Source organism: Mirounga leonina, unplaced genomic scaffold (assembly GCF_011800145.1).
Source record: "Mirounga leonina isolate KUSES-001 unplaced genomic scaffold, KU_Mleo_1.0 Mir_224, whole genome shotgun sequence".
In the NCBI taxonomy this organism is placed as follows: Eukaryota; Metazoa; Chordata; class Mammalia; order Carnivora; family Phocidae; genus Mirounga; species Mirounga leonina.
Window position 1 is genome coordinate 10,123,042 of NW_023270615.1, and position 23,689 is coordinate 10,146,730.

Here is a 23,689-nt window from a genome sequence, read left to right on the forward strand (position 1 = left end):
GCCATCCAACTGCAACCGGGCATCCAATGTGGCCTAGTAAAACTTCCTCTTGACCCGGAGTCACTGCTTTACAGATTTTCATAAGGCAACATTAAATCTTTCTTTTGCTCAAGCTTCTAAATCTACTCCCGCCCACCCTCAAATATCCTAGACTACTTCGTAATTAGAAAAGAGAGGCAATCAGATACAAATCCTTTCCACTTCTCATACACCTTCCTCCACACCCATATACTCCTGCAACAGCAAATCAATTCAACATGTACTGGTATCTCTGTTGGAGCCTTTCCCCCTCTCCTTTCTGCTTTCAAAGGAAAAAAAATGCCTCCAGACCTCCTTTCTCAGGCTGACTCTTTCTTCTACTTGCTGACGCTGCCCAGGAAATGCAGGTTATATCACGTGCCTCGGTTTGTTGTTCTGGAAATTATTCCCACCTCTCTCTTGGATCTTCAAAGTTTTTCTCCTGCTCTATATACCCGGCCATAAAAAAAAAAAAATTCTTAGTCTTGTTCCCCTCATAAACCTTGACACTTTCCCCATCTTACTGCCAAATATCGAAGAGTGGTCTCTTGCTGTACGTGTGTAACCAGCTGAACTAACATACACCTGAATCACTGGAAGGCATCCCGATACAGGTTATTCTTGATTACAATCTTTTAAGTATGTTTAAAGGTTCTGACATCCAGCAGCCACAGATTTGGTAATCATGATTTTTTCCCCCCATTTTCATAGTATTTTTAAGGAACACAATAAAGGAAAATAGACCACAGAGGTTTTGTTACATATGACAGACTGTACTTTAACTAAATGTTGATGTGCTTGGGGAATTCCAGCACAAAGTTTATAGCTTAGCAATACTAATACCTTACAAATGTTTTCTAAAGGGTAGTTCTCATGAGTTAAGTCCTTACAAAGTAATGCCTAAAGTTAGGAACAATAATATGATAATGTAAATGGTCTACATAAACTCTTAGAGCCTCATCTGACTCAAAATTTACCACCTATATAGAAAAATAAGCTTACGGAAAGAAAGGTTTCCCTATGCATTCAGAAAAAAGGATCTGGCAAAAGGACCTAAAATGGGAGAGAAGATGACGTATTTAATGAGAAGAAAGCAAGCCAATGAGGGTGGGGTACAAAAAACAGGGGAGGGAGGGGCAAGGGTCAGATCCCCCAGAGCCTCCTGGGCCAGAGTTAATACATTTTGGTAAACCATAAACATAACAGGAAGCAAATGAGAAGCCTTAAGCTGGACGATGGAAGGATCAGAAATGCAATTTTAAAAGCATTACTTTAATTGCTGTATGGAGAATGAATAGACAGCCTACCAGAGCGCGTGAGGGGCCAGTGGGAGTCTGAGAGGGAAATGAATGGTAGGCTAGGGAATGGGTGGCAGCAGAGATGAAAACAAGGCGGTAGATTCTGGAAGAGAAAATCACTAAGACTTGGGGAAGATATGGCGGAAAGAAAAGGAAGAGAGATGTCAAGGACATGTTGGTTTCCTGAATTTATATACATATATACATGGAAATGAGTAAAACATCTTGTACAATATATACTGAATTAACAGAAATTACCAATGGGAAGGGAAGATGAATTTTACATAGTAAAAGGCAGACCTTCATTTTTTACTATATAGATATCTGCATTGTTTAAATACTTTTATAATCAGCAGGTATACATTCTTTCATAGTTAAATTAACATGCAATAAAAAAGAAACAAAGCATTTGCCTGGCTGAAAAGAACAGGAATGGCATTTTGGGGGGAAGGAACAATCCATCCAAAGGCACAAACACATGAAAGTACATGGCATATTTAATGAATATCAAGGAGTCCAGTGTTTGCAGAATAAGAAGGAAGGATGTGTGCTGGGATAGGATGAGCAGAGTTGTAAAACTGTTTTACACTATGCCCCGTACATGAAGGACCTTATTATATGCCAGTTTACGGAAAGCATTCCCTACTCTGTGGGAAATGGGAAAGCACAAAGTTTTCACACAGGAGGGTGGAAAAAATAATCAAGTTTCTATTTCAGAAAGATTACTGTAGAGGCAGGGTGAAGACTGGGCCAGAAGGGAGATGGGAAAATGGGCAAGATCACTTAGGCTGGAACCTAAGTTTAATCAGAGGCAACAGAAACAGAGAGGGGGGGAGGTCTGAGATTCACTTCAGGAGACAGGACTTAGTGATTACGCTAGATGTGATAGGGAAAAGGGAAAGACAAAAACACTTTCCATGGTTTCTAGTTTAGAAAATCAGATAGTGAGGACATCAGTTTAGGTAATTCAAGAACGGGTTCAAAGAGAAGATAACTAAATTTTGTTTTGGAGATGCTAAGGTTAAAGCACCTCTGGAAGCAGGTCAAGGTACCCAACAGGAAGTTGGCTATACAGGTTTGGATTGGAGGAACAAGGTCAGGACTGGAGCACGTGAACTGTTACCCAAAACAGAGAATTTCCAGCCTACGGACACAATCTTACCCTTGACATAATTTCATTGAATTCTTAAGGCAACTTTCAAAAGTTGACCAGTTCCATTTATTCTCATAGTTGTAAAAATTCCACATAATCGTTGAAGTCTCTGTAAGCAGTAATTTAGAAAGCCGGAGCTTTTTGTCTTGGTCTCTCTTTTATTTCTTCCCCTTCCCTTTTTGTCTGCCATTCTATCTATCTAGTAAAGGAAGATATAGGAAGTATAATATAAAAACATTTGTTATTAAATATTTCCATATTTTGTCTTAGTTGTAAAAGGCAAAGAAAAGAACATTTTACAATTCTACCTTCAACAAAACCTAAATTAAGTAACGGTTTACCTATGTGACTCTCCACTGATTTTTCTCTTACAAGTCACTGACCCTTAATCAACTGGCATCCCCAAGGCAGTCAACTCCAGCTGTAGCTGTAACTACACAGGTTCCTGCAACAATTCCACAGTTCTGTTGTTGCTCACTGTCAGAAATCCAAGTCACACTGTACCTCTGTCTAATCGATGGTGCCCTAGTTTAGTGGGAGGTGGAGAGGAAGGACCTGTTGGCAAGGAAACAGCTGCTTCCTTCCTGAGCCAGGGAAAACCAGGAAGGTGACAGATGGGCAGAGCAGAAAAGCAGCCAAAAGCTGCTTTGGCTCCTGTTGGCAAGGATTTTCACTGAGGCACAATTGGATATTTTAAAGCATATCAAGGATTGAGAGACTTTTATCTGCCTGGGTGCTCTGGTGAAGTTCAACAGGGCTTCCCACATTTTCTACATTTGAAAAACTTTTAAGTTTGCAGTGGTACAAAGAACCTGGTCTCAGCCTATGTACAGTGGGCTAAGACTGCAAGGCACTGTCCCATTTCCCTTCAGGATTATACCCAAGAGAATGCACTTTCTGGTTTAAAAAAAATTTTTTTTAAACTTTCCTATAGTTATATTTGCATGACTTATTAGAATTACTATTAAAATTTCATTAGAAAATGCATTTAAGTGTTTACTTTTACAGTTAATTTAAAAAGATTTGTTGCAAACTTTTATATTTTGTTCTTTTATCATTCCCCCTCCCAGCCACTTGTGTACCCAGAAAATTAAATATCCAAGGATTCCTGGATAAAATAGACAACCACTGGATCGATATGTTATAACTAACATATTTTTAAAAATTGCTGTAAACAGCTAAGTTATTCTTCATCAATAGAAATTAGCAATCACTGAAAAATAACATTAAAAACTAGTGTGGGCATGAAATATGGAATTTTAAAACATCAGTTTACTATGCTGATTAACTCAACGTTTATATTTGCATCAGAACTTAATAATCCCATAAATAAATAGAGCTCTCAATTATTTTAAAAAATCAAGGGATAACATATGTATTTAAACATATTAGCAGCATAAAGACGTATGCTTCAACACACTTATTGGAAAACGCCTGAAAATATTACTACACTGAATTCAAGGGCATCCACGGGAACCTGACATAAAAGTTCTCTAGAGTAACAACGTTTCAGGAAATTCCAAAAAAAAGGAAAAGGGTCAAATAGGAAATAGCCTCAAATTAATTGACAAAGTTCAGTGCTTGCTCCAACTTGATTTTTCTCTCCATTGCAAAACAAAACCAAAAAGAACAAAACAAAAAACGAGTCTCGGGATGGGTGGGTGAATCACTTAGATGAAAGTTCATCTACTGGAATAAATGGAGAGGCCGCTTGGGCAGGCGACACAGGAGAGTCGGTGGTAGTGCTGACTTTCGCTGGTGAGTTACAAGAAGATCCGGCGCTGCTGCTGTTTCCATCAAGGGTATCAGACGATACACACACACCAGGATCTGACAGCTGGGCAACGTCAGAAGAAAGCATGTTGGTGATGCCCTGGAAAAATCTCTTTGGCTGATACTCAGTTTCCATTTCACATTTTCTTTTCAATGGTCCGAGAACGCTTGGTCTAATGCAATTGATGGGACTCTGGCTTCTCCGGGTAGTAAATCGAGTCGTTGGGCTGGGAATGGGACTTGGAGGCAATCCATTGCTACTCACAAAACTTTGCAAGGATGGTGAAAAACACTGCTTCCCAATCCCCCGGGTGGGTGACGGCGCTGGTGACACCGGAATGAAATCGATGCGCTTCGGGGAGGCGGACTTCTCCACATCGTTGTCACTCAGGCTGAAACTTTCCTCCCAGGAGTGGCTTATCTGCATTGCGTTCTGCACCTCGCGCTCGTGGACGGTCTCTCGGTTGATCAAGTCCATGCCCTCCTCCTGTTTGATCTGGTGCAAGCGGCTGCTGTGCATGCGGACGGGGGAGGCCGGCAGCAGCAGGCCGTGGCGGTTCGGGAACGTTGTGCTGTTCCGCCTGGCGCTCGGCGCCTCGGCCTGGAACACCGGCGAAGTGTCACTGAGGCCGTGGATCAGGGGGGCGCTGTTAGACCTCCTGAGGCCCCCGCCGGCGCCACTGCCGCCGCCCTCCGCCGGACTCCCGCCAGTACCCGGAGGCAACTCCAGGTCTAGCTCCATCTTCTCCTGAGCCATGTCGGGGGCAGGGAGGCGGGGGCGGCGCTCAGAGACCTAGGGCTCCCATTCCCCGCAGTCCAGGGCCAGGGCCACCGCTGCCGCCGCCGCCGCGAATCTGTCAGCGGGCTCGTCCTTTTGCGCATGCGTGCCCCTTCGCGCAGGCGCCGCGAGACTTCTCTCTCCGCGGCGCCTGCTTAATGCGTAATAGCCGTTCCGCAGCCCTAGGGGGAGGGGCGAGGAGTGTTTGGGCGGCTATTCAGTCCGTTTCTTCCGCAATTGGCTACTGAGCCGCAAGCTCGCGGCTACGCGTGTTAATAAGGTTACCATATTCCGGAGTATGGATTTATAAAAGGAGACCTGAGAGGCCGCTGGTGATACGGGGCTGTATGAAGGGGAGTGGAGCTTGGCCTAACCAGGGAGGGCTTCCCTGAGGAAGGGACCATCTCCGGAGATCCGAAGGAGACAAAATGGGTGCGGGGCAGTGAACCGTGCAGGAAGCGGGAAGCTAGGGCCACCAGCGTGGTGGCAGGCGGGAACGAGGGAGTGTGGCCTGCCGTGGAGAGTGAGGGCTGGCCTGACGTGCGGTGGTGGACCCGGGCAGATTGTGGGCTTGTTCCTGAGAACAATGAAAACTCGGAAGGGTTTCAAGCCTGGGTGTAACAGCGACAGCAAAGCCCTGGAGGGAAGATCCTTGGGAGATTAGAACCCACAGGAAAAAGACCGGAGGGGAGGCAGCCTCCTAAGCCGTAGGAGATGGTAATTTGCACTGAGGTGTTAGTGTGGGAGGGAGGGAGAGAATGGTAAATTTGACAACTATTTAGATCGGGGGGAAAAAACCCAACCTGTCATGGTATTCCCGTTGTTTTATTTATCGTCATATTTCTAGCACAAGCATATGTACTTAATAATCTTCATTCAGTATGAGGGATTAAACGAAGGGAAAAGCAATAGTGCTTCCCGCTTTAAAAATAAAAACACAATACTTAGCTCATGTAATTAATATAAACTTTGACAGCTCATTAAAGTGGGTTTATTATTTATTCATGTATTCGGTCAAGTTTTTTTTTTTCTTTCTTTCCTATATACTAAGCACTGCTATGAAAGGGGGCCCTAATAGGAGGGCATTTAATTTCTAGTGAAGGGAAAGATAGAGATAAATAAGCTATTTTCAGATAGTGGTAAACCTCAGGAAAAAACAGGATGGTGTGACAGAGCACTACAGATGGAAGGGAGGGGGCAATTAGAGCTGAGATCTAACTACAAGAAGCAAGTCATGCTGACATCTGGGGGATGAATATTCTAAAGCATAGAAAATAGCATGTGCTAATAAAGCCCTAGGCAGAGGTGAGGTTGGTGAGCTGGCATGAAAAGGGAAAAGGGCCGCTGAAGCAGAAGGGGGAGAGTGGTGTGAGGACAGAGAAGAGTTTGGATCTCATCCTAAGTACAATGAAAACCCACTAGGGAGTTGAAAGCAGGAGAGGGATATTATCTGGTTTAGGTTTTAAGTATCATTTTGGCTCGGTGGGAATTAGGCCTGAAAGCCGGCAGGAGGGGAAGCAGAGGGGTGGATCAGGAACCTATGGCAACAGTAGGGACAGATGACTGGGCTAGGACAGTAGTAGCAATGACAAGGAGAAGTAGATGGAATCAAGAGATGTTTTGGGAAAACCAATAGGATATGCAGATGGATTCCATTTAGATGATGAAAGGAATAGACAATTCAAAGGCAACTCCTAGGTTTCTTAACACTGGGTAGATGGTATTATTTACGGAGAGGGAAGGAGTGGGTTTCAAAGAGTGGAAATTAAGAGTTCTGTTGTGGGTGATGTGAGTTGCAGGTGGCTGTCTGAAGTGAAAAAAAGCTTAGTGATTTTTGTTCATCCTTCTCTTTTTGCAGCCGAAGAAAGTAAGATCCAGAGAGGCTAATGACATATTCAGTATCATACAGCTTGTTTAGTTGTGGGAAACAGTACTAGAATCCAGGTCTCTTGGTTCTTAGTCTATGCCTCTTTTTCCACTGTATCTCAAAATAGCTTTTCATTTGAATTCCCTGTAAAATACAGGTCCTAATGATATAATAACGTTCATTATTCATGCCTATAATTATAGAGAAACTAATTTAAGCTTTCCCAGTGTCAGACACTATTCAAAGTGCTTCACATGTAGTACCTTAAGTCCTCAGCACAACCCTATCAAGGAGGTATTACTGTCCTCATTTTTCAGGAGAAACTGAGATGCAGAAATGAAGCAATGTCACCAGGATGAGAGTAGAGGGCGGAATCTGGGCTTTCTGGCTCCAGAGCCTGGGCACCATGTTGCCTCCTCCAAGTGCAGTGATTTTTTAGAACTGGGAGAAGCCACTTTCAGATTGTTAGCTTTGTGAAGGCAACAGTACTTGAGACAGGATTTGAAGGATAGGTAGGACTTTATTTTAGAGTGATGAGATTTTCATATAGAAGTGGTGGCATGATAATAGTGAATTTGCTAATACATGATGTACATGGAGAAGAAGAGTAATGGGGAAAAACTTGGAAGTGGAAGTTGGAGGGAGAGAACCAGGGCTCTGAATGCCAGGCAAAAGGGCTCGTATTTAATATCTAAGGCAACAGGAAAAAATGCGAAGGTTTCTGAAAAGAGGCAGGACACCCTGAGAGCTATACTTTAGGACCTGCCAGGCAGCTCAAGGATGGAGTGAAGTGTAAGAATGGAAGGGGAGATAACGAACACCAAGACCTGCCGGGTACTTTAAACACTCCATAGTCCCACTTAATCCTCACTGCAATCCTATAAATTAGTTACTGTTAGGCTCATTCTGTAGAGGGACAACTGGAGTTCAAAAATTGCAAAAGGGGGGAGCCTGGGTGGCACAGTTGGTGATGCATCCAACTCTTGGTTTTAGCTCGGGTCATGATCTCAGGGTTTTGAGACTGAGCCCTGTGTGCTCAGTGCAGAGTCTGCTTAAGACTCTCTCTCTCTCTCTCCCTTTGCCCCTCCCCCCGTGTGCACACGCTCTCTCTCAAATAAGTAAATCTTTAAAAATTTTTGCAAAAGGCCCTACAACTACACGGAAGAACAAAGAGCTGAACCAATCTGAAGCAAGGTCCCACTTCAAAACCTGCAGTGTTTTTGCTGCCTTTCCCACAGATTAGAGAGGGAGAATCTGATAGTTAACTGTGAGGCAAAAACCAAGGCCTAAGCTCAAGTTGGAATGGCAGAAAAAGGAGATGGATTTGAGAGACAGGAAGGTATCAACAGCACCTGATTCCCTGTGTTGACAGAGGATGGAGAGAGGCATCACAAATGACCAGTTCAAGCATGAATGGGTCAAAGAATGGTACATTATTAAAAAAACAAAAAACAAAACAGGAGAGAGAAGAGGAAGAGCTTTCAGAGGAAAATATTAGATAAATAGAAAGAAAGCATTAATTCCAGAAATTTTAATAGCCACAGCATATTGATGATTTGCGTATTACTAAATTATTACTAATGTGGCTCAAATATGCCAACATTGTTCATCCATGTCTGGATAAGTACAATTATTATCTTTACTAATAAAGTGCAGAGATGGTGGTAAATCCACAAAATCAAACATCTGCGCCCTTTGGTTCTTGCCTGAACACACCTATTAGCAATCTTCACTCATTTCCTTGTTTCTGCCCCTGTCTCTGTTGAGTCAGTTCTCCAACCAGTCTTCAAGGTAATCCTTGAAGGGAAGACTTGAATAGAACCTCTCAGTGGATTCCCACTCAGCAAAAGTCAATGTCATTACAACGGTCCATAGAGCCCTATCTGATCTGGGTCCCTGCTATCCCTCTGACCCCACCTCCAGATACTGTTCCCCCCCCGCCCCCCCCCGCCACTGCCTTCCCTCCAACTGCAGAGGCCCCTTCCTGTCCTTCAGCCCACTAGCATGCTCCCCCTCCACCTGGCTTACTCTTCCAGTGGACGTCCACATGCTCCATCCCTTCAGGTCTCTACACAAATGTCGTTGACTGAGAGGTTTTCTCCCCAAACAACAACAAAAACAAAAAAAGCAACAGCAGTTCCCGCCACCAAACCTACACTCATTCCCATGCCCCTACCACCGTCTTTATTTTCCTCTAGAGCGCCAAATGACCTTTCTGTATATATATCGTTTTCTTGCCTCTTATCCTCAAGAAGGTCAGCTCCCCAAGAAAAAAGCCTTTGCTTTATTTCCTCCTGTGTGCCTAGTATCCAGACCAGAGCCTAGTACGTAGGACTTAGTAGGAAGTTGAATCACTGTGCAAATGAGTGATCGATGACTGAATGGACTAGCACAGCTTTGTCCAGAAGGGAAGAAAACTCTGTTATTGGAAAATCCAGCTTAACAGGCTTTTCTACACTGATTCTAAGTACTTCTTACTTTGACAATTCCTTGTCTTTTATCAGGATTCTTATTAAAGTGCCCTCCCGACCACACAGGTTGATCACCTGAACGTTATGCGAACTATGAAACCGAAGCCCTAAGTTTCCACTCCTTTTCAATCATATGCGGATACGCTCTTGATAGAATTAAAATGCTCCATGCTGAGGATTCTAAGCAGTGTTTAATATATTTAGTTACTGCTTCCTCTCAAAGGAATAAAGGATAAATGAGAGAAAATAGCAGCCGTAAACTGCAATTTGCAGTGTTGCAAATGAATAATGCCAGAGGCAGGATTCAGGAGATTGTCCCTGAGTCAATTCATCCTTCTGGTTTCACTCTGGGTATGAATTAAATACCATACTTAGACAGTTGATATTCATGCTCACTCCTGAGTTGTAAAAGCAGATATCTATTCAATGGTTAAGCTTTATTGTGATTAGTATTATATTTTCTTAAGCTAACAGATAGTTTCCTTTTAATTCCTAGGGGGCAGTTTTTCACTATTAAACCCCCAAACATATGGCAAGGCAAACATCTACCTCCGAATGCATCCATATGAATGTGAAATACAAACGTGTGTGTGTATATGTACACTCTTAATGGATTGACAAGTATCTCAACATCCCACAGTAACTAGCATCACCAGTCTAGAATAAAAATATTGCAGACGAAAACTGGACTTCCATAGCATAGGAACATAGCAGCATCACCTAGTTCAACCACTTAGCAAAAATGTCTGGCTGTACCTACCATAAGAAAATATATGTACGCTCTATGGTTCAGCAATTCCACTCCTGGGTATATATCCAAGATAAATGCATGCTTATGTGTCCTAAAAGACATGTCCAAGAATGTTCCTTGCATTATTATTTGTAATAACCCCTAACTGGGAACAACCCAAATGTCCATAAACAGTAAATTATACTATGGAATTATTTATTCAACAACATGAATGAATTACAGGACAATGTTGCAAGAAAGAAATCAAACACAAAAGAGTTAAGATACTCTGTGACTCCATTTTTATGAAGTTCAAGAACAGCCTAAATCAATCTAGGGTGGTAGAAGCCAAAATACTTGTTACCTTTGGGACACCTGACTGGCGGGGGTTGGGCACAGGAAATGTTCCATCTCCTGATCTGGGTGCTGGTTACACAGGAATACACATGTGTGAAAGTTCATTAAACTAAATACTTGAAATTTACACACCTCATTATATACAGAATTAGACTTCAAAATGTTATTGATACAGAAAAAGAGAATAGGAACTTGAAACGTAAATGGAAGACAGAAGACAGTAAGAATATTTCAACTGAATGGAAGCTGTTTTGTTCGAACACTAACCATGAGTCTAAACTGGAATGCTAAGCTTCCAAATCTGACACACAACAGTATCAGTGGAAGAACAGCTAGCCAGCCTTGCCAACCCAAAGAATGGACACAGAAATACACACACACTCCTCAAGCTACATTTCACTGGGGCTGTAAACACCAACAGACTCCAGCCACCTCACGGAAGCACTGGATACTTGTCTGGGGCAGGTTACAGATCACCAACAGAACCAACAGCTCTCCTTGATCCTGTTCCCAAACGTCCTCAAAGTTAGTTATTTTTAAGAAAGAAGGCACAAAGGAGGAAATGAAGCTCATTTCATAACCTTTAATTTTCTCAACTGTGTATCTGTTCAATCAACTTTGGCTCCAAATACCCTCCTAGCATCATTCATGAGGTGGAACAGTAAAAGTAAACGGGAGTCAAGGAGGAACTCGGTGGGGGCTGTTACCACATATGGAAAGAATGAGAACTGTGCCTAAGGACACGATTTTGGCCACAACGAGCTTATTTAATTATCCTGATGAAAGAAAAATAGAAGATGGTATCAGAAACTTATCAACCATTCACACTCCAGTTACTGAGAACCTGCTAAGTATAGATCCTCTCTAAGGTATTTACCCTCAAGGATCCCTCTTCTAATCCTTAAATTTTAAAGCAACAGCAAGGATTAGAAAATCAGTGTGGTAGGGTGCCTGGGTGGCTCAGTCGGTTAAGCGACTGCCTTCGGCTCAGGTCATGATCCTGGAGTCCCGGGATCGAGTCCCGCATCGGGCTCCCTGCTCGGCAGGGAGTCTGCTTCTCCCTCTGACCCTCCCCCCCTCTCATGTGCTTTCTCTCATTCTCTCTCTCTCTCAAATAAATAAATAAAATCTTTAAAAAAAAAAAAAAGAAAAGAAAATCAGTGTGGTAGTTTACTCTGGGACTTCTGACCCCATTCACTGTTCATTTTTTATGACGGCACAAAGCCATCAGCCCACTCACACGGAGCCATGCCCGTCATATGTAGATGGGCCGAAGGGTAGAAAGGGGCCTCAAAGCCCCAACAGAAGAATCTCACAGCCTAGGCCCTCAGCAAAGTGCAAGTCAACATGTAAATGAGAATTGTAGTTACTCTGTTCACCTTTTTCAAAGTCAAGTATCAGGGAAGATACTAAAAAGAGCAATCCAGCCCCCACTATCTACTGCCTTAAGTCTTTCAATAGCAGAGAAAAATTAGTTGATATCATTTGTTCCTCGCTGGTTTTATCTATTTTAGGCAGTGTTCATTCTGTGGCGCGTTCGCTTTGGCATCGAACTTCTCGGTTGTAAACCAAGGCGATTGCGGATATCCCTTTCTGTGGCTACATGCTTCTCTCTGCCTGCCTGCCATCTTTCCCTCAAAGGACTGATCCATCTGGCAAGAAGGAAAAAATAACTCACGCCTTTATGGATAATATATAAAGTTAACTTTAAAACATGTGAAGGCTACAAATCTAGTTCAATTGACATACTTGGGCCTTCCAGTTGGGTGTCTTGGAAGCCTCTGTAAGGACTCAACAAATTAGTACACAGCAAGACCACAGCAAAAAAAAAAAAAAAAAATCGAACCTGGAGTCAGACTATCATACTTCTTGCTCTGTGACCTTGGACAAGTCTGTCAACCTCTCTGGGCTTATCTCATTTATGAAGTGGGTACACAACCTCTTTATGAGGATCAAATGGCCTGATGTCCATACTAGGCCTTAGAAACACTAAAAGGCCCTGCACAAACAGGTTCCTCTGTTTTAAAATCCTCAGTGCTGGGCTGCCTGGGTGGCTCAGTCAGGTAAGCATCCGCTTTCAGCTCAGGTTATGATCCCAGGGTCCTGGGATACAGCCCTGCATTGGGGTCCCCACTCAGTGGGGAGCCTGCTTCTCCATCTCCCCTGCTTGTGCTCTCTCTCTCTCTCTAAAAAAAAAAAAAAAATCCTCAGTGCCACTATCAGAGAGTGATCCTCCCCACTTTTCCATCCCTCTCACCAGAGGGCTTCCTTGTTTTCTTGCTTTCAGTTTGATTCTGTGGAAGAAAATTCTCTCTTCATCTTCTTCCCTGAGACCATAGTAATTTTTAGAGACATACATTTTCTGGGGTTTAAAAAAGTATGAATGCAAAGGTTCATATGTGGTTCACAGTTCCTGATGAGGAGAAATAAGAATAAACTTCCTTTCTAAGAATTTTACTGAATCTGAGAAGAGATCGACCTCACAGGGGTAGAAAGGCCGTCAGTAAGTAAAAATGTGGCTGGATCAGTGAATACTATTCCCAACAGCAAGCCAATTGTTAATCCCCAAAGACAGCAGCTATCCTCCCTGGTCGAGCTGAACTTTTCAATTGGGACTAATCCCAGAGGCTTATTCTTATTTATTCATTTTAAACCCTGTTTTGAATTACTGCTGTCATGCTATCGTCCTTCCTGGCATCTAATAAACTGCACAGGGACACATATTTGGCTATGCCTGACAAACAAGTTGAACACAGCCTCTTTCAGACAAAACAGGCAGAGTAAAGGAGAACAGACTGGAGAACCATTCAAGGAGTTTCAATAGTCACCATTCCTCAAGATGTGTCTTTCCCTCCAGGTAGCTGACACCTGTAGGGATGTTTTGAGGAACAGACCAAATGTTCCATGGAAGTTGGAAGCCAGACCTAAAGACCGGTAAGCAACATGCTTAAGGGACATTTTTTTTTTGGCTTCAGAGGGTGGTTACTGCACAGCCAAGAGTCCCTTACCCTCCCTGACACTTGAAGATAGCAAGGTTTAATACTAGGACAGAGGACAGTTCATGATTTGTTCTGCTCTTTTTATCCACTATCCTTTAAGCTAAATAGGACAAGTAAATGCAACAAAAAAGAACACCTATTAAGGGTGGGTTGCTCTAATTCCTCCTGGATTACACTAGCTAATTTCCAAACTGAACGTAAGAGTAGTTCCATTTGTTAGTATGAAGTCTGTTTTTACCACTCATGGAGTTTAGCCATCTGAAAGTTCCTACTCATTAGGAAATGGTACAGATTTTTCTTTTTCCTTCTGCTTTTGAAACCAAAAGTCTAAGACAGAGGTCTTCAGCCTTTAAAATTAAGACGCTTTCCACCAATGTTTTCATCATTCCCATCATCAGATGAGAGAGGCTTATATTAAGTGAAGACACATGTGCCAGGTACATACAGAAGTTGTAAGTACTACGTGTGTATAAACTTGTTCAGTCCCCGCACCAACTCTAGGATTATTATCCTCATTTTACAGAGGTTTTAGAGAGGTTAAGTTGCCTGAGGTGACATAACCAGGTAAGTGGTAGAGGAACTGGAGTCCAGAGTTGAGCTCTTAATCACCTAACCTACTGCCCCTCAAGAAATACACTTGGGATTCCTCACACCTGCCACATTCATGGTGCTCCAGGTTATCGTCCAAGAATGTCAGTAGACGGGACACATACAGAGTAATCATTCTGTTTATCAGAAAGACAGATGAGGGCTCCATATAACTGCATGGGCTTACAGATATCAGTGAGGTTACAAAATCAGGCAATTAAACAATGCCCTATTGTCCCAAAGGAGTCATGAAACCCAATGCAAAGGGTTAGAATCGCAGAATGTCTGTTCAGAAGGAGGCATTTAGAAATGACCCACATTAGGGGCACCTGGGTGACTCAGTCGGTTGAAGCTTCCGACTCTCAGTTTCGGCTCAGGTCCTCATCTCAGCGTCATGAGATCGAGCCCCACGTCGGGCTCTGCACTGAGCATGGAGTCTGCTTGAGATTCTCTCTCTCCCTCTGCCCTTCCCCACCCCCCCATCCCCAACCCCCCCATTAATAAATAAGTCTTTGGAGAAAAAAATGACACACACTAAACTTGACCAGCCAGTACCCTGAGGTTCAGAGAGAACCAATGATTTCTTTGAGTTCAAAAAGGCATCCAGGACAGAGGCAGGATGCTTTATTAAATTTATACTGATGGCTTTGTGATGTTTGCTCCATGGGTTCCCCTTTCACTTCCAACTCCTTCTCTAAGCAACAGCATCCACTTCCGTGGTTTTAACTACGCCCCATGTGCTGATGTCTCTCACATTTCTATTCCTAGACATGGCTGCCCCATCTTGAGCCTGGAATCTGTAGCCACCTACGAGGCATTGCCACTAGAGGTTCCACAGGGCCTTTAGACTTGTTGATGAACAAACTCACTTTTCCCTCCCCCAAATCTCCTAGTCCTGAGAATGAAGGACACAACAATCTCCCAGACAACCAAGTCAAAACTCAACATCATCTAGATCTCTCCTCTCCTTCCTGTCTCTCTCTCTCATCATGCTACCTCTTAACATCTGGTGCCTTTCCATTCTGCGTTTGATACTAAGGCAGGGGGTCCCCGTCCCCTGCTCCCTGACTACTATCTTAACTCCAATGAGTCTTGCTCAGTGAGGATGGCTCCAATCCTACCCAGTTTCTGCATCAACACTGCCAGAGTGAATTTTCTGAAATTATGTCCATCAAGGTACCTACACCCCCATCCTCTTGCTTAAATTCTTTCATTGATGCTCGGGCAAGGCAAGAGGACAGGCCAGCAGACGACACAGCAAAAGGCACACTGAAAAGAGGGCGGAGGTTGCTAACCTTAGTATCTCTCAGAATTCTCTAAAGCTTTACTCCCTCTGAGGGAAAAGTGCTGTAACATAGTATTTGAGAATGCGGGCTCTGAAGTCCGAGAACCTGGGTTTACATCATGACTGTAACTTACAAATATGTGACCTTGGGGATCAAGTTACTTACCCCCTTGAGCTTCTGGTTTTTTACCTAAAAAATGAGAACAACAGTCACTCTGTCAACTGATTGTTGGGAACGTTAACTGAGGTAGTATCATGCAGCTCTTAGATCACAGCCAGACATGAAGGAGACTTCTCAAAACAGATCCTGGAACCATAACCAGGGTATCTTGCTTAACTAGACTGCAGGCTCACTTCTCTTTCTTGAGCACCAACCACCCAGCCAGCAACTCATCCAGTATTTACTGAGCACCAGAACTGTCTGCAGTTCAATCTGAAGGCAGAACCAACACTGCTAACAACGCTTCTCGGCCAGAACCCTGAGATTTTATATTTCTTCGCACCACAAAACACTTCCTCCGAGTCTAGTATGATGAAGGTTCCATAGAGAGTATGATAAAGATAAAAAAGATCCCAAGGAAGGTGAGAGTCCAGGAAGGAGGGAAGCTGCAAATTACTAACTATAATATAAGCCAGATTTTGTGTCCTCAGCCTTCAGTGAGCATCAGAATCATCCATGAAATTTTGAAAACAAATGCAACAGAGCCCCAGTCCAGAGAATCCTTTTCAAAAGGTCCTGGGGGCAGGGTAGTGCAATTTTTATTAAAAAAAAAAACAAAAAAAAACCCCTGTTTTCCCCTCATGTGAATCTGCTATGTTCCAAAGGTTGGAAACCACTGGGGAGGGGGGTAGAGCGTCTCCACAGCTTGGAAGTACTTACTCAAGTACTAAGTTTTGAAGATGAGGAGACTGCTTTCAGCTGAGAGAAGAACAGTCTATGAAGAGTCTGGTTTAACTTGCCTAACTTGGAGCGCAAGAAACCACCCTACGATAATACCAGTTGAGTAAGACCTTTGAGAATTTTTGTTTTTCTATTACCTGGATTCGTTCCTCTCCCTGTTTTGCCCCAGAGACATCAGAACCTCAGCGAGATGGCCAAAGGCGGGGGAAGAGAGCGCCACACTCTCCTCAGGAGCCCAGCCTGGCTTTGCAGGCAGCAGACCCTCACCCAGGGAGGGGGGCAGCTGATGTGAAGCTGGAGGCTTCGCCGATTGCAAGGCACCCAACATCGGACGTGCCAGCTACACACAGTGACTTAAAAAGTGATAGGAGGACATTTTATTGCCTAAGAATGAGCAGAAAGGCTCCTGAGTTTTACACTCAGAAGAGCAGACCTTTCCCCACTGAATAAATTTACACTGAGAGGCAAAAATAAAGAGTTCTACTCACATCCCACGAGTGCTGCTTGGTACCCATGGGACATTGGACGCTTGTCACACACGTGGCAGAAACGCTCAAGAATATAAGGATTGTGGGGGAGTTTCTCGCGTCAGGGAGACACCTGGTGACCTTGGAGAGAGGACGCAGGTAGAGGGAGAGAGAGAGAATGCAGAAAAAAAGCAGATGGAAGGAGCTGGGCCCTGGGGGAGGTGGTAACAAATGGGGGGGGGGACAGCCACATAGACTAAGCTTTGGAAAACTTGGCTGATTCAGATTGAGAGAACATTTTTCAAGTTCTGACTGGGTGCCCGGTGCTTTCGTGTAGACTGAGAGGAAAACAAGCAATGAAATGTCACCAATGATGGGTCATAGGAAGGTTCTTCAGGACGGGACTTTCTGAAACCTTTTTTTTTTTCCTCTCCAGAGAAAAGATGAGTGGTTAAGAAAAAAAAACAAAAAAAAGATACTTGAGATGAAAAGCCCTGAAGTGGATGAGGAGGTAGAACTGAGGGCACCAAGAATAGATTATAAATATTTATTTAAAGTCTATAACCTTTAGCTTTAGATCAGTCAGATCTGGGGAAATTATATCCTTCTTCATAAAGAAGAGCCACGGTTTCAGAGCGCTACTTACATTTCACCGGCTCCATGACTGACAACATAAAAACTTCCACTTTACTTCAGAAAAAATGAAGGCAAAAGGCAATTCATGCTGTTGCTTCGAGAATACTTAACTGATCTGGCCACCAGACAGAGAATATAAGCTGGACAAAGCCCCACAGCATAAGGGGCAGGGAAAGCCTGTCCCATTTTTCCTACTTAATTTGCTCAAAGAAGGTGTAAAATCTAAAGGCTCAATTCATCTTAGTGATGTGTCGAAGAAGAGAAAGATCATCCTGGCCTAAAAGGGATTCTGCACATGTTGCAGAACGCAGAAGGAAGAATGTTGAGGAAGAGGTGGGCAATGGCCAGTTGCCTGCCAAGATGAACCCTCCATCTGGTATTTTAAAAAATGACGATTTTTCAATTTTAAAACTACGATGGGGGAATTAGGGACATATTCTTGGGTATGAATAAGTTGTGTATTTAATGAAGTAATTATTTTATAATTTGTTCAAATATGTCTTCCATCACTTTTCCCAACACAGTGACGAGTCAACTCCTACAGACACCGCTTCACCACTAAGAACCTAGTTAGCCCCGTTATCTCTCTTGAGTTTATTACCAACACCAGGAGACTCAACTGAAATGCTTCTAAGGGCAGACAGACAGATGGAGCGATATCACTAAGATAAAGAGCACTGCACTCGGCAGACCGAAGAGCCCCTGGGCATCTAAACGGGACAAGCAACCACACTCAGTTCCCACCAATGCTGTTCTTGCAGAGAAGGGTGGCATTCGGTGCTGGAGCCTCTCATTATTCAAGAGGTTGAAAACCCAGATTTCTAAAAATGTGGACTCCCACACTGTACAGATGTTCAATTTTTTAAAAAATTAAAGAGTTAGGGGTGCCTGGGTGGCTCAGTTGGTTAAGTGACTGCCTTCAGCTCAGGTCATGATCCTGGAGTCCCTGGATCGAGTCCCGCATGGAGCTCCCTGCTCGGCAGGGAGTCTGTTTCTCCCTCTGACCCCCCCCCCCCATTCTCTCTCTCTAAAATAAATAAATAAAATCTTAAAAAAAAATTAAAGAGTTAACACTTTTTTTTAACATTGATCAAAAAAAAAATTAAACGCTAACACTAATACTGATCAAAAGGTATAAAGGCTGGCACAGACTTGGCCCTTATGACCGAGGACTGTTCTCTTCTCATAACATCCTCTGTCATTTTTTTTTTTTTTAATACTAAACCTGTCTCTGGCCACACGCTCTCTAGGAAAGGACAAAAGTCATGTCTTCCAGGTGGAAGAATGCTTGGCAGAGGCCAGGTGTGAGGCACTGCCTAGGAAAGATGGTGGGCGATACCCTGAAACCTGTCCTAGTCGATGACGTATGCCTCCACTTCTTCCTTTCTTCCCACCGCTTTCCCTGCTAGCACCGGTTAGCACCGGCCACACAGCCTACTGACTTCTCTTGTCATTTTTCATTTGCTTCTCTACTCTCCAGGTATGCACTTCAAACACCTACATATAACAGAAGGTTTGCAACTTCCACTCCAGTGTTTATATATTTATTTTTTCTTATCTTCTGGCTGGTCCTTTCTAGTCAGGTTTACAATTTCAGCAATAGTGAGCATTCTTACCACACATTTGATTTAAATGGGAATGCTTCTCGTGTTTCATAAAATAGGATGGTTTGGCATGAGACTGTGTATTTTTTTTTTTTTAAGATTTTACTTATTTGCGAGAGAGAGAATGAGAGACAGAGAGCATGAGAGGGAGGAGGGTCAGAGGGAGAAGCAGACTCCCTGCTGAGCAGGGAGCCCGATGTGGGACTCGATCCCGGGACTCCAGGATCATGACCTGAGCCGAAGACAGTTGCTTAACCAACTGAGCCACCCAGGCGCCCGAGACTGTGTATTTAAAATAAAGCAACAAAAGTAATGAATTCTACTTATTCTAATTGTACCAAGTTAATTTTTTCCCCCTTTTTAATCAGGAATGTGTATTTCTTTTGTTGTTGTTGTTACTTACCATAGACTGATTTTATTTATTCTTCTAAAACTTAAGTTTGGTAAAATTTACGTGAAATAAAATCCACCCTTTTAAAGAATACAGTTCAGGGAATTTTGACAAATGTGTACAGTCATGTAACCACTGCCACAATCAATTTATCACTGGATGTTGAATTTTAGCAAAGCATTTTTAGCACTGATTAAGATGACCACATAGATTTTCCTTTTTTGATCTAATATGGAGCCAAGCTCACATTCCTGGGATGTACCTCACTTGCTCGTGGTATTTATTGAATTTATTGCTAAATTCTATTTGATGGTATTTTATTGAAGGGTTTTGCATCAATATTCATAAGCAAGATTGATCTGCAGGATATGTGAGTGCAAATATGCACACACACTACCTTTGACAAGTTCTGGTATAAAGATCATTTTCGCATCTTAAACTCCGAAGTTTGACTTTTGCGGTATGCTTAGAAAATGTTGAAACTGTAATGTGAACATTCGTCCAGGTTTACATAGGACAGTTCTGGTTTACACCAAATGTCCCAATTAAAGGGCTTTTCAATAAGTTATAATTTCACCCTCGTGAATAATAATAGCCTTGAATGCTGGGAGAATTTACTGAGGCCGCCTGGGGCTTGTGCTTTGAATTTTGAGAGCACTTTATGATAACTTTTTCATTTCTTACATGGTTGACTTAAGATCTCTCTTCTGAGAGCCACTTTGATAAAAGTAAATTTTCCTAGAAATACCACCCACCACTTCATCTATCTCCACAGAATTTTACATAGGATCTCACTGTATTTTTTGATAATTTCTCCTTGTCTGTCTCTAATTTTGTTGATTTTTACTTTCTCCAGTAATCAAAGAAGGATCTGTTCATTGTACAAAATTGAAAAAATTAAGACTCATAGAAAAAGTTGAAAGTCACGCATAATCCCATCACCCACAAATAATCACTAATGAGACTATCATGTAAAACACTCCAGACTTTTATCTATCTATGCACCTACCTTCCTACCTACCCACAATGTTTTTTAGCCTGTTTTTTCTTTGTTATATGATGTGAACATCTTTTTTATATCAATAAATACAGATTTACATCTTCAACTTCAATGACTAGGAAGCATTGTTATACCTGGACTTCCTTACTTAAATTCCTCATAATAGGGGATAGGTAGATAAGTTAATTTTTTGTATTTTGTATTATTATTATTTTAGATTTTATCTACTTGAGAGAGAGCAAGCAAGAGACAGAGTAGGGGTGAGGGAGAGGGGCAGAGGGAGAAGGGCAAGGGGGAAAGGTAGGGGGAAAGGAAGAAGCAGACTCCCTGCAGAGCAGTGAACCCAACATGGGGCCAGATCCCAGGACCCCAGGATAATGACCTGAGCCGAAGGCAAACAAATGACTGAGCCATCCAGGCACCCCAGGTTAAATTTTTTTTAAACTGTCAACAGTACTGTGTTGAACATTATTTAACATCTTTGTATGTGCATCCAATTATACATGTAGAAGTGCTAGTCAAACATATATTTTTAAATTTTTATTGTTATGTTAATCACCATACATTACATCATTAGTTTTAGATGTAGTGTTCCATGATTCATAACACCCAGTGCTCCATGCAGAATGTGCCCTCTTCAATGCCCATCACCAGGCTAACCCATCCTCCCACCCCCTCCCCTCTAGAACCCTCAGTTTGTTTTTCAGAGTCCATCGTCTCTCATGGTTCGTCTACCCCTCCGATTTCCCCCCCTTCATTCTTCCCCTCCTGCTATCTTCTTCTTTTTTTTTTCTTAACATATATTGCATTATTTGTTTCAGAGGTACAGATCTGAGATTCAACAGTCTTGCACAATTCACAGCGCTTACCAGAGCACATACCCTCCCCAGTGTCTGTCACCCAGTCACCCCATTCCTCCCTCCCCACCCCCAACTCCAGCAACCCTCAGTTTGTTTCCTGAGATTAAGAATTCCTCCTATCAGTGAGGTTATATGATACATGTAGTCAAAGATATATTTTAAAACAATGTTTTGGGGGCACCTGGGTGGCTCTGTCATTAAGCGTCTGCCTTCGGCTCAGGTCATGATCCCAGGGCCCTGGGATAGAGCCCTGCATCGGGCTCCCTGCTCTGCGGGAAGCCTGCTTCTCCATCTCCCTCTCCCCCTGCTTGTGTTCCCTCTCTCGCTTTGTCTCTCTCTGTCAAATAAATAAAATCTTTTAAAAAAAACACAACGTTTTGCTTGTAAAAAAGTCTCTATTTCTTACATAGAAAATAAGCAAAGAAAAAAAATGAGCCAAGAATAAAGATTTCCTGCAATCCATTATCCAGCAATAGCGTCCGTTAATTTTGTCAAATGCATCCACCAAGTCTAACGAACACTTTTTTTCTTTAACCCTGAGACCATATTATACATCCTAGTTGGTAACTTAGTTACCATATTATGCCATCTTTTCCTGCACAGTATCATTCCATACAACTCTAAGGTATTCCATGGATAAAAGAACCATAATCTCATCATCTACTGATGGAAATTGGAGAAGTTTGCAATTTTTGCTATTATAAACAATGCTACAATGAATAGCAGTGTGTGTGTGTATATATATATATATTTTGCTCCATGTTCAATTATTTCCTTAGGCTAAATTCCCAGAGGTGAAAATGCTAGATGGGGAGATACGTACTTCAAGGCTTCTGATGAACACATCGCCCTTGAAAAAATGGACATCAATCGACATTCCCAAAAGAGTCTGAGTGCTTATTCTCCCCAAATTCACTCTAACCTTGGTATTCATGCTCTTCTCAAGCTCAGACCTAGGTAACAAAATAAAACACTTTTTTTTTTTTTTTGCTTTTAAAAAATTATTAACCAACTGGACGTTTTCTTTCATGTGCTTTCTTGGCCCCTTACAGTAACTTAAGAAATCACTGTACATGATCTAGTACCTATCTATAAACAAAACAGCCATAGTTAATTATATTCATTTCTTAAAATCGTAGGTCCTACTTTCCTGGAGAAGTAAAAAAAAGAATAAGAAAAACATAGCTAGCATTTATAGAAATAGCTCTGGTATGGTTGCTGGAATTTTGCTTTTAGTTTATTCCAAGTAAGGGAGAACCACCATTTTCTCCATGTCATATTAACATAAAAATGTACCAGAACATGATTATACCATGTTTTGCTAGAGCACAGAATTCAGTGTAACACAGGCCCACACCCAACTTTTCAGTACGGTATAAGCATTTTAATAAACAGTTCATTATAATATAATTTTCATCTCTAACAGCTCCACAAAACAGACCACTAAAATAATACCGGAGGAAAGTTCTGTTTCATCAAAATGTCAACATCTGTAATGTCTGAAACATTAAAAATTACGAGTGCAGGCTTTCTCAGAGCTTTCATTTTTATTTTTTTCAGAGCTTTCAGTTTGAAATAAGCACCCATTATGAACAATTGTGACTGATTTCCTTTGGAGAAAAAATTTCCTTTGGAGCAAGAACATTCAATTTTTTTTTTAACAGTTAAGAACAAATGACCTGCAAGTGAATTCAAAGATAATGAGCAGTGACTACAGCATTCCATCAAAGCATTTTTGTTTCAGTGTTTAAGAAAGATATTCAGAACACATATTCCATAAGGCGGCGAATTTACATAGGCTTTCTCCACTTTTTAAAAATCCCTGGTTTTATTTAAAAATGCCCACCAACGTGTAAAATGCTTTCATGTTCTTAATAACTATCACTAAAGAAATCAACCTAATTATAATTTGAAATGTAAGGTCAATTTTTTGGGATACATTGGTATTTATGATGAAGAGATCACATAATGAAGGTGGGGGCAACGAAAGATTTGCTTCATCAAGTGTAACTAGAATAATTCTGTCTTAACATTATTACTTTCTGTTTTGATAAAGGATTATTTAATCAGCCTGACATTGCAATCAATGCTGCTATAAAGCAACAGTATAGCTTTAAATGATAGTATGAAAAACCAGTAAAATAAGTGTTTTTATATTCCTCAAGCATTCAGTAAAAGATCCTAAAATTCTAAAGTCCTACAACAGTACTTTGATAAAAGGATGTTTATTATGATACAAATACTGTAACTTTAAGATACCACTGTTACCCTACCAACTCATCCATTATACTACAGGGCCCCAAATATATTGGGATTCCACAATTTAGTAGAAGAGATGACCAAAACAGCAGATTAGGGAACTACAATGACACGAAGAAATGGAAAGGCCATTCTGCATCATTAATAGCACTGTGGATTCACCCTCTATGGATGATGGGCTCAAATGAATACATATTTCCAGAAATGACCCACCATTTGACTCCTGCCTGAAATGAAAACTGACCACTATGGAG

The 23,689-nt window shown here is 42.0% G+C and overlaps 2 protein-coding genes across 6 annotated transcripts in view; both read right to left on the reverse strand.

Moving 5' to 3' along the window:
* The window catches only part of PIP5K1B (phosphatidylinositol-4-phosphate 5-kinase type 1 beta), a 305,430-nt gene that overhangs the window by 221,012 nt on the left and 60,729 nt on the right, over positions 1-23,689 (reverse strand). The window lies entirely within an intron of this gene.
* FAM122A (family with sequence similarity 122A) lies at positions 721-5,167 on the reverse strand. The gene has a single exon (XM_035029098.1). It carries the CDS (start codon positions 4,997-4,999, stop codon positions 4,136-4,138), a length of 864 nt encoding a protein of 287 aa, XP_034884989.1. The 5' UTR covers positions 5,000-5,167; the 3' UTR covers positions 721-4,135.

Coding starts and splice junctions, on each gene's coding strand:
- FAM122A (XM_035029098.1), bottom strand. CDS start 4,999: ATGGCTCAGGAGAAGATGGAGCTAGACCTGGAGTTGCCTCCGGGTACT.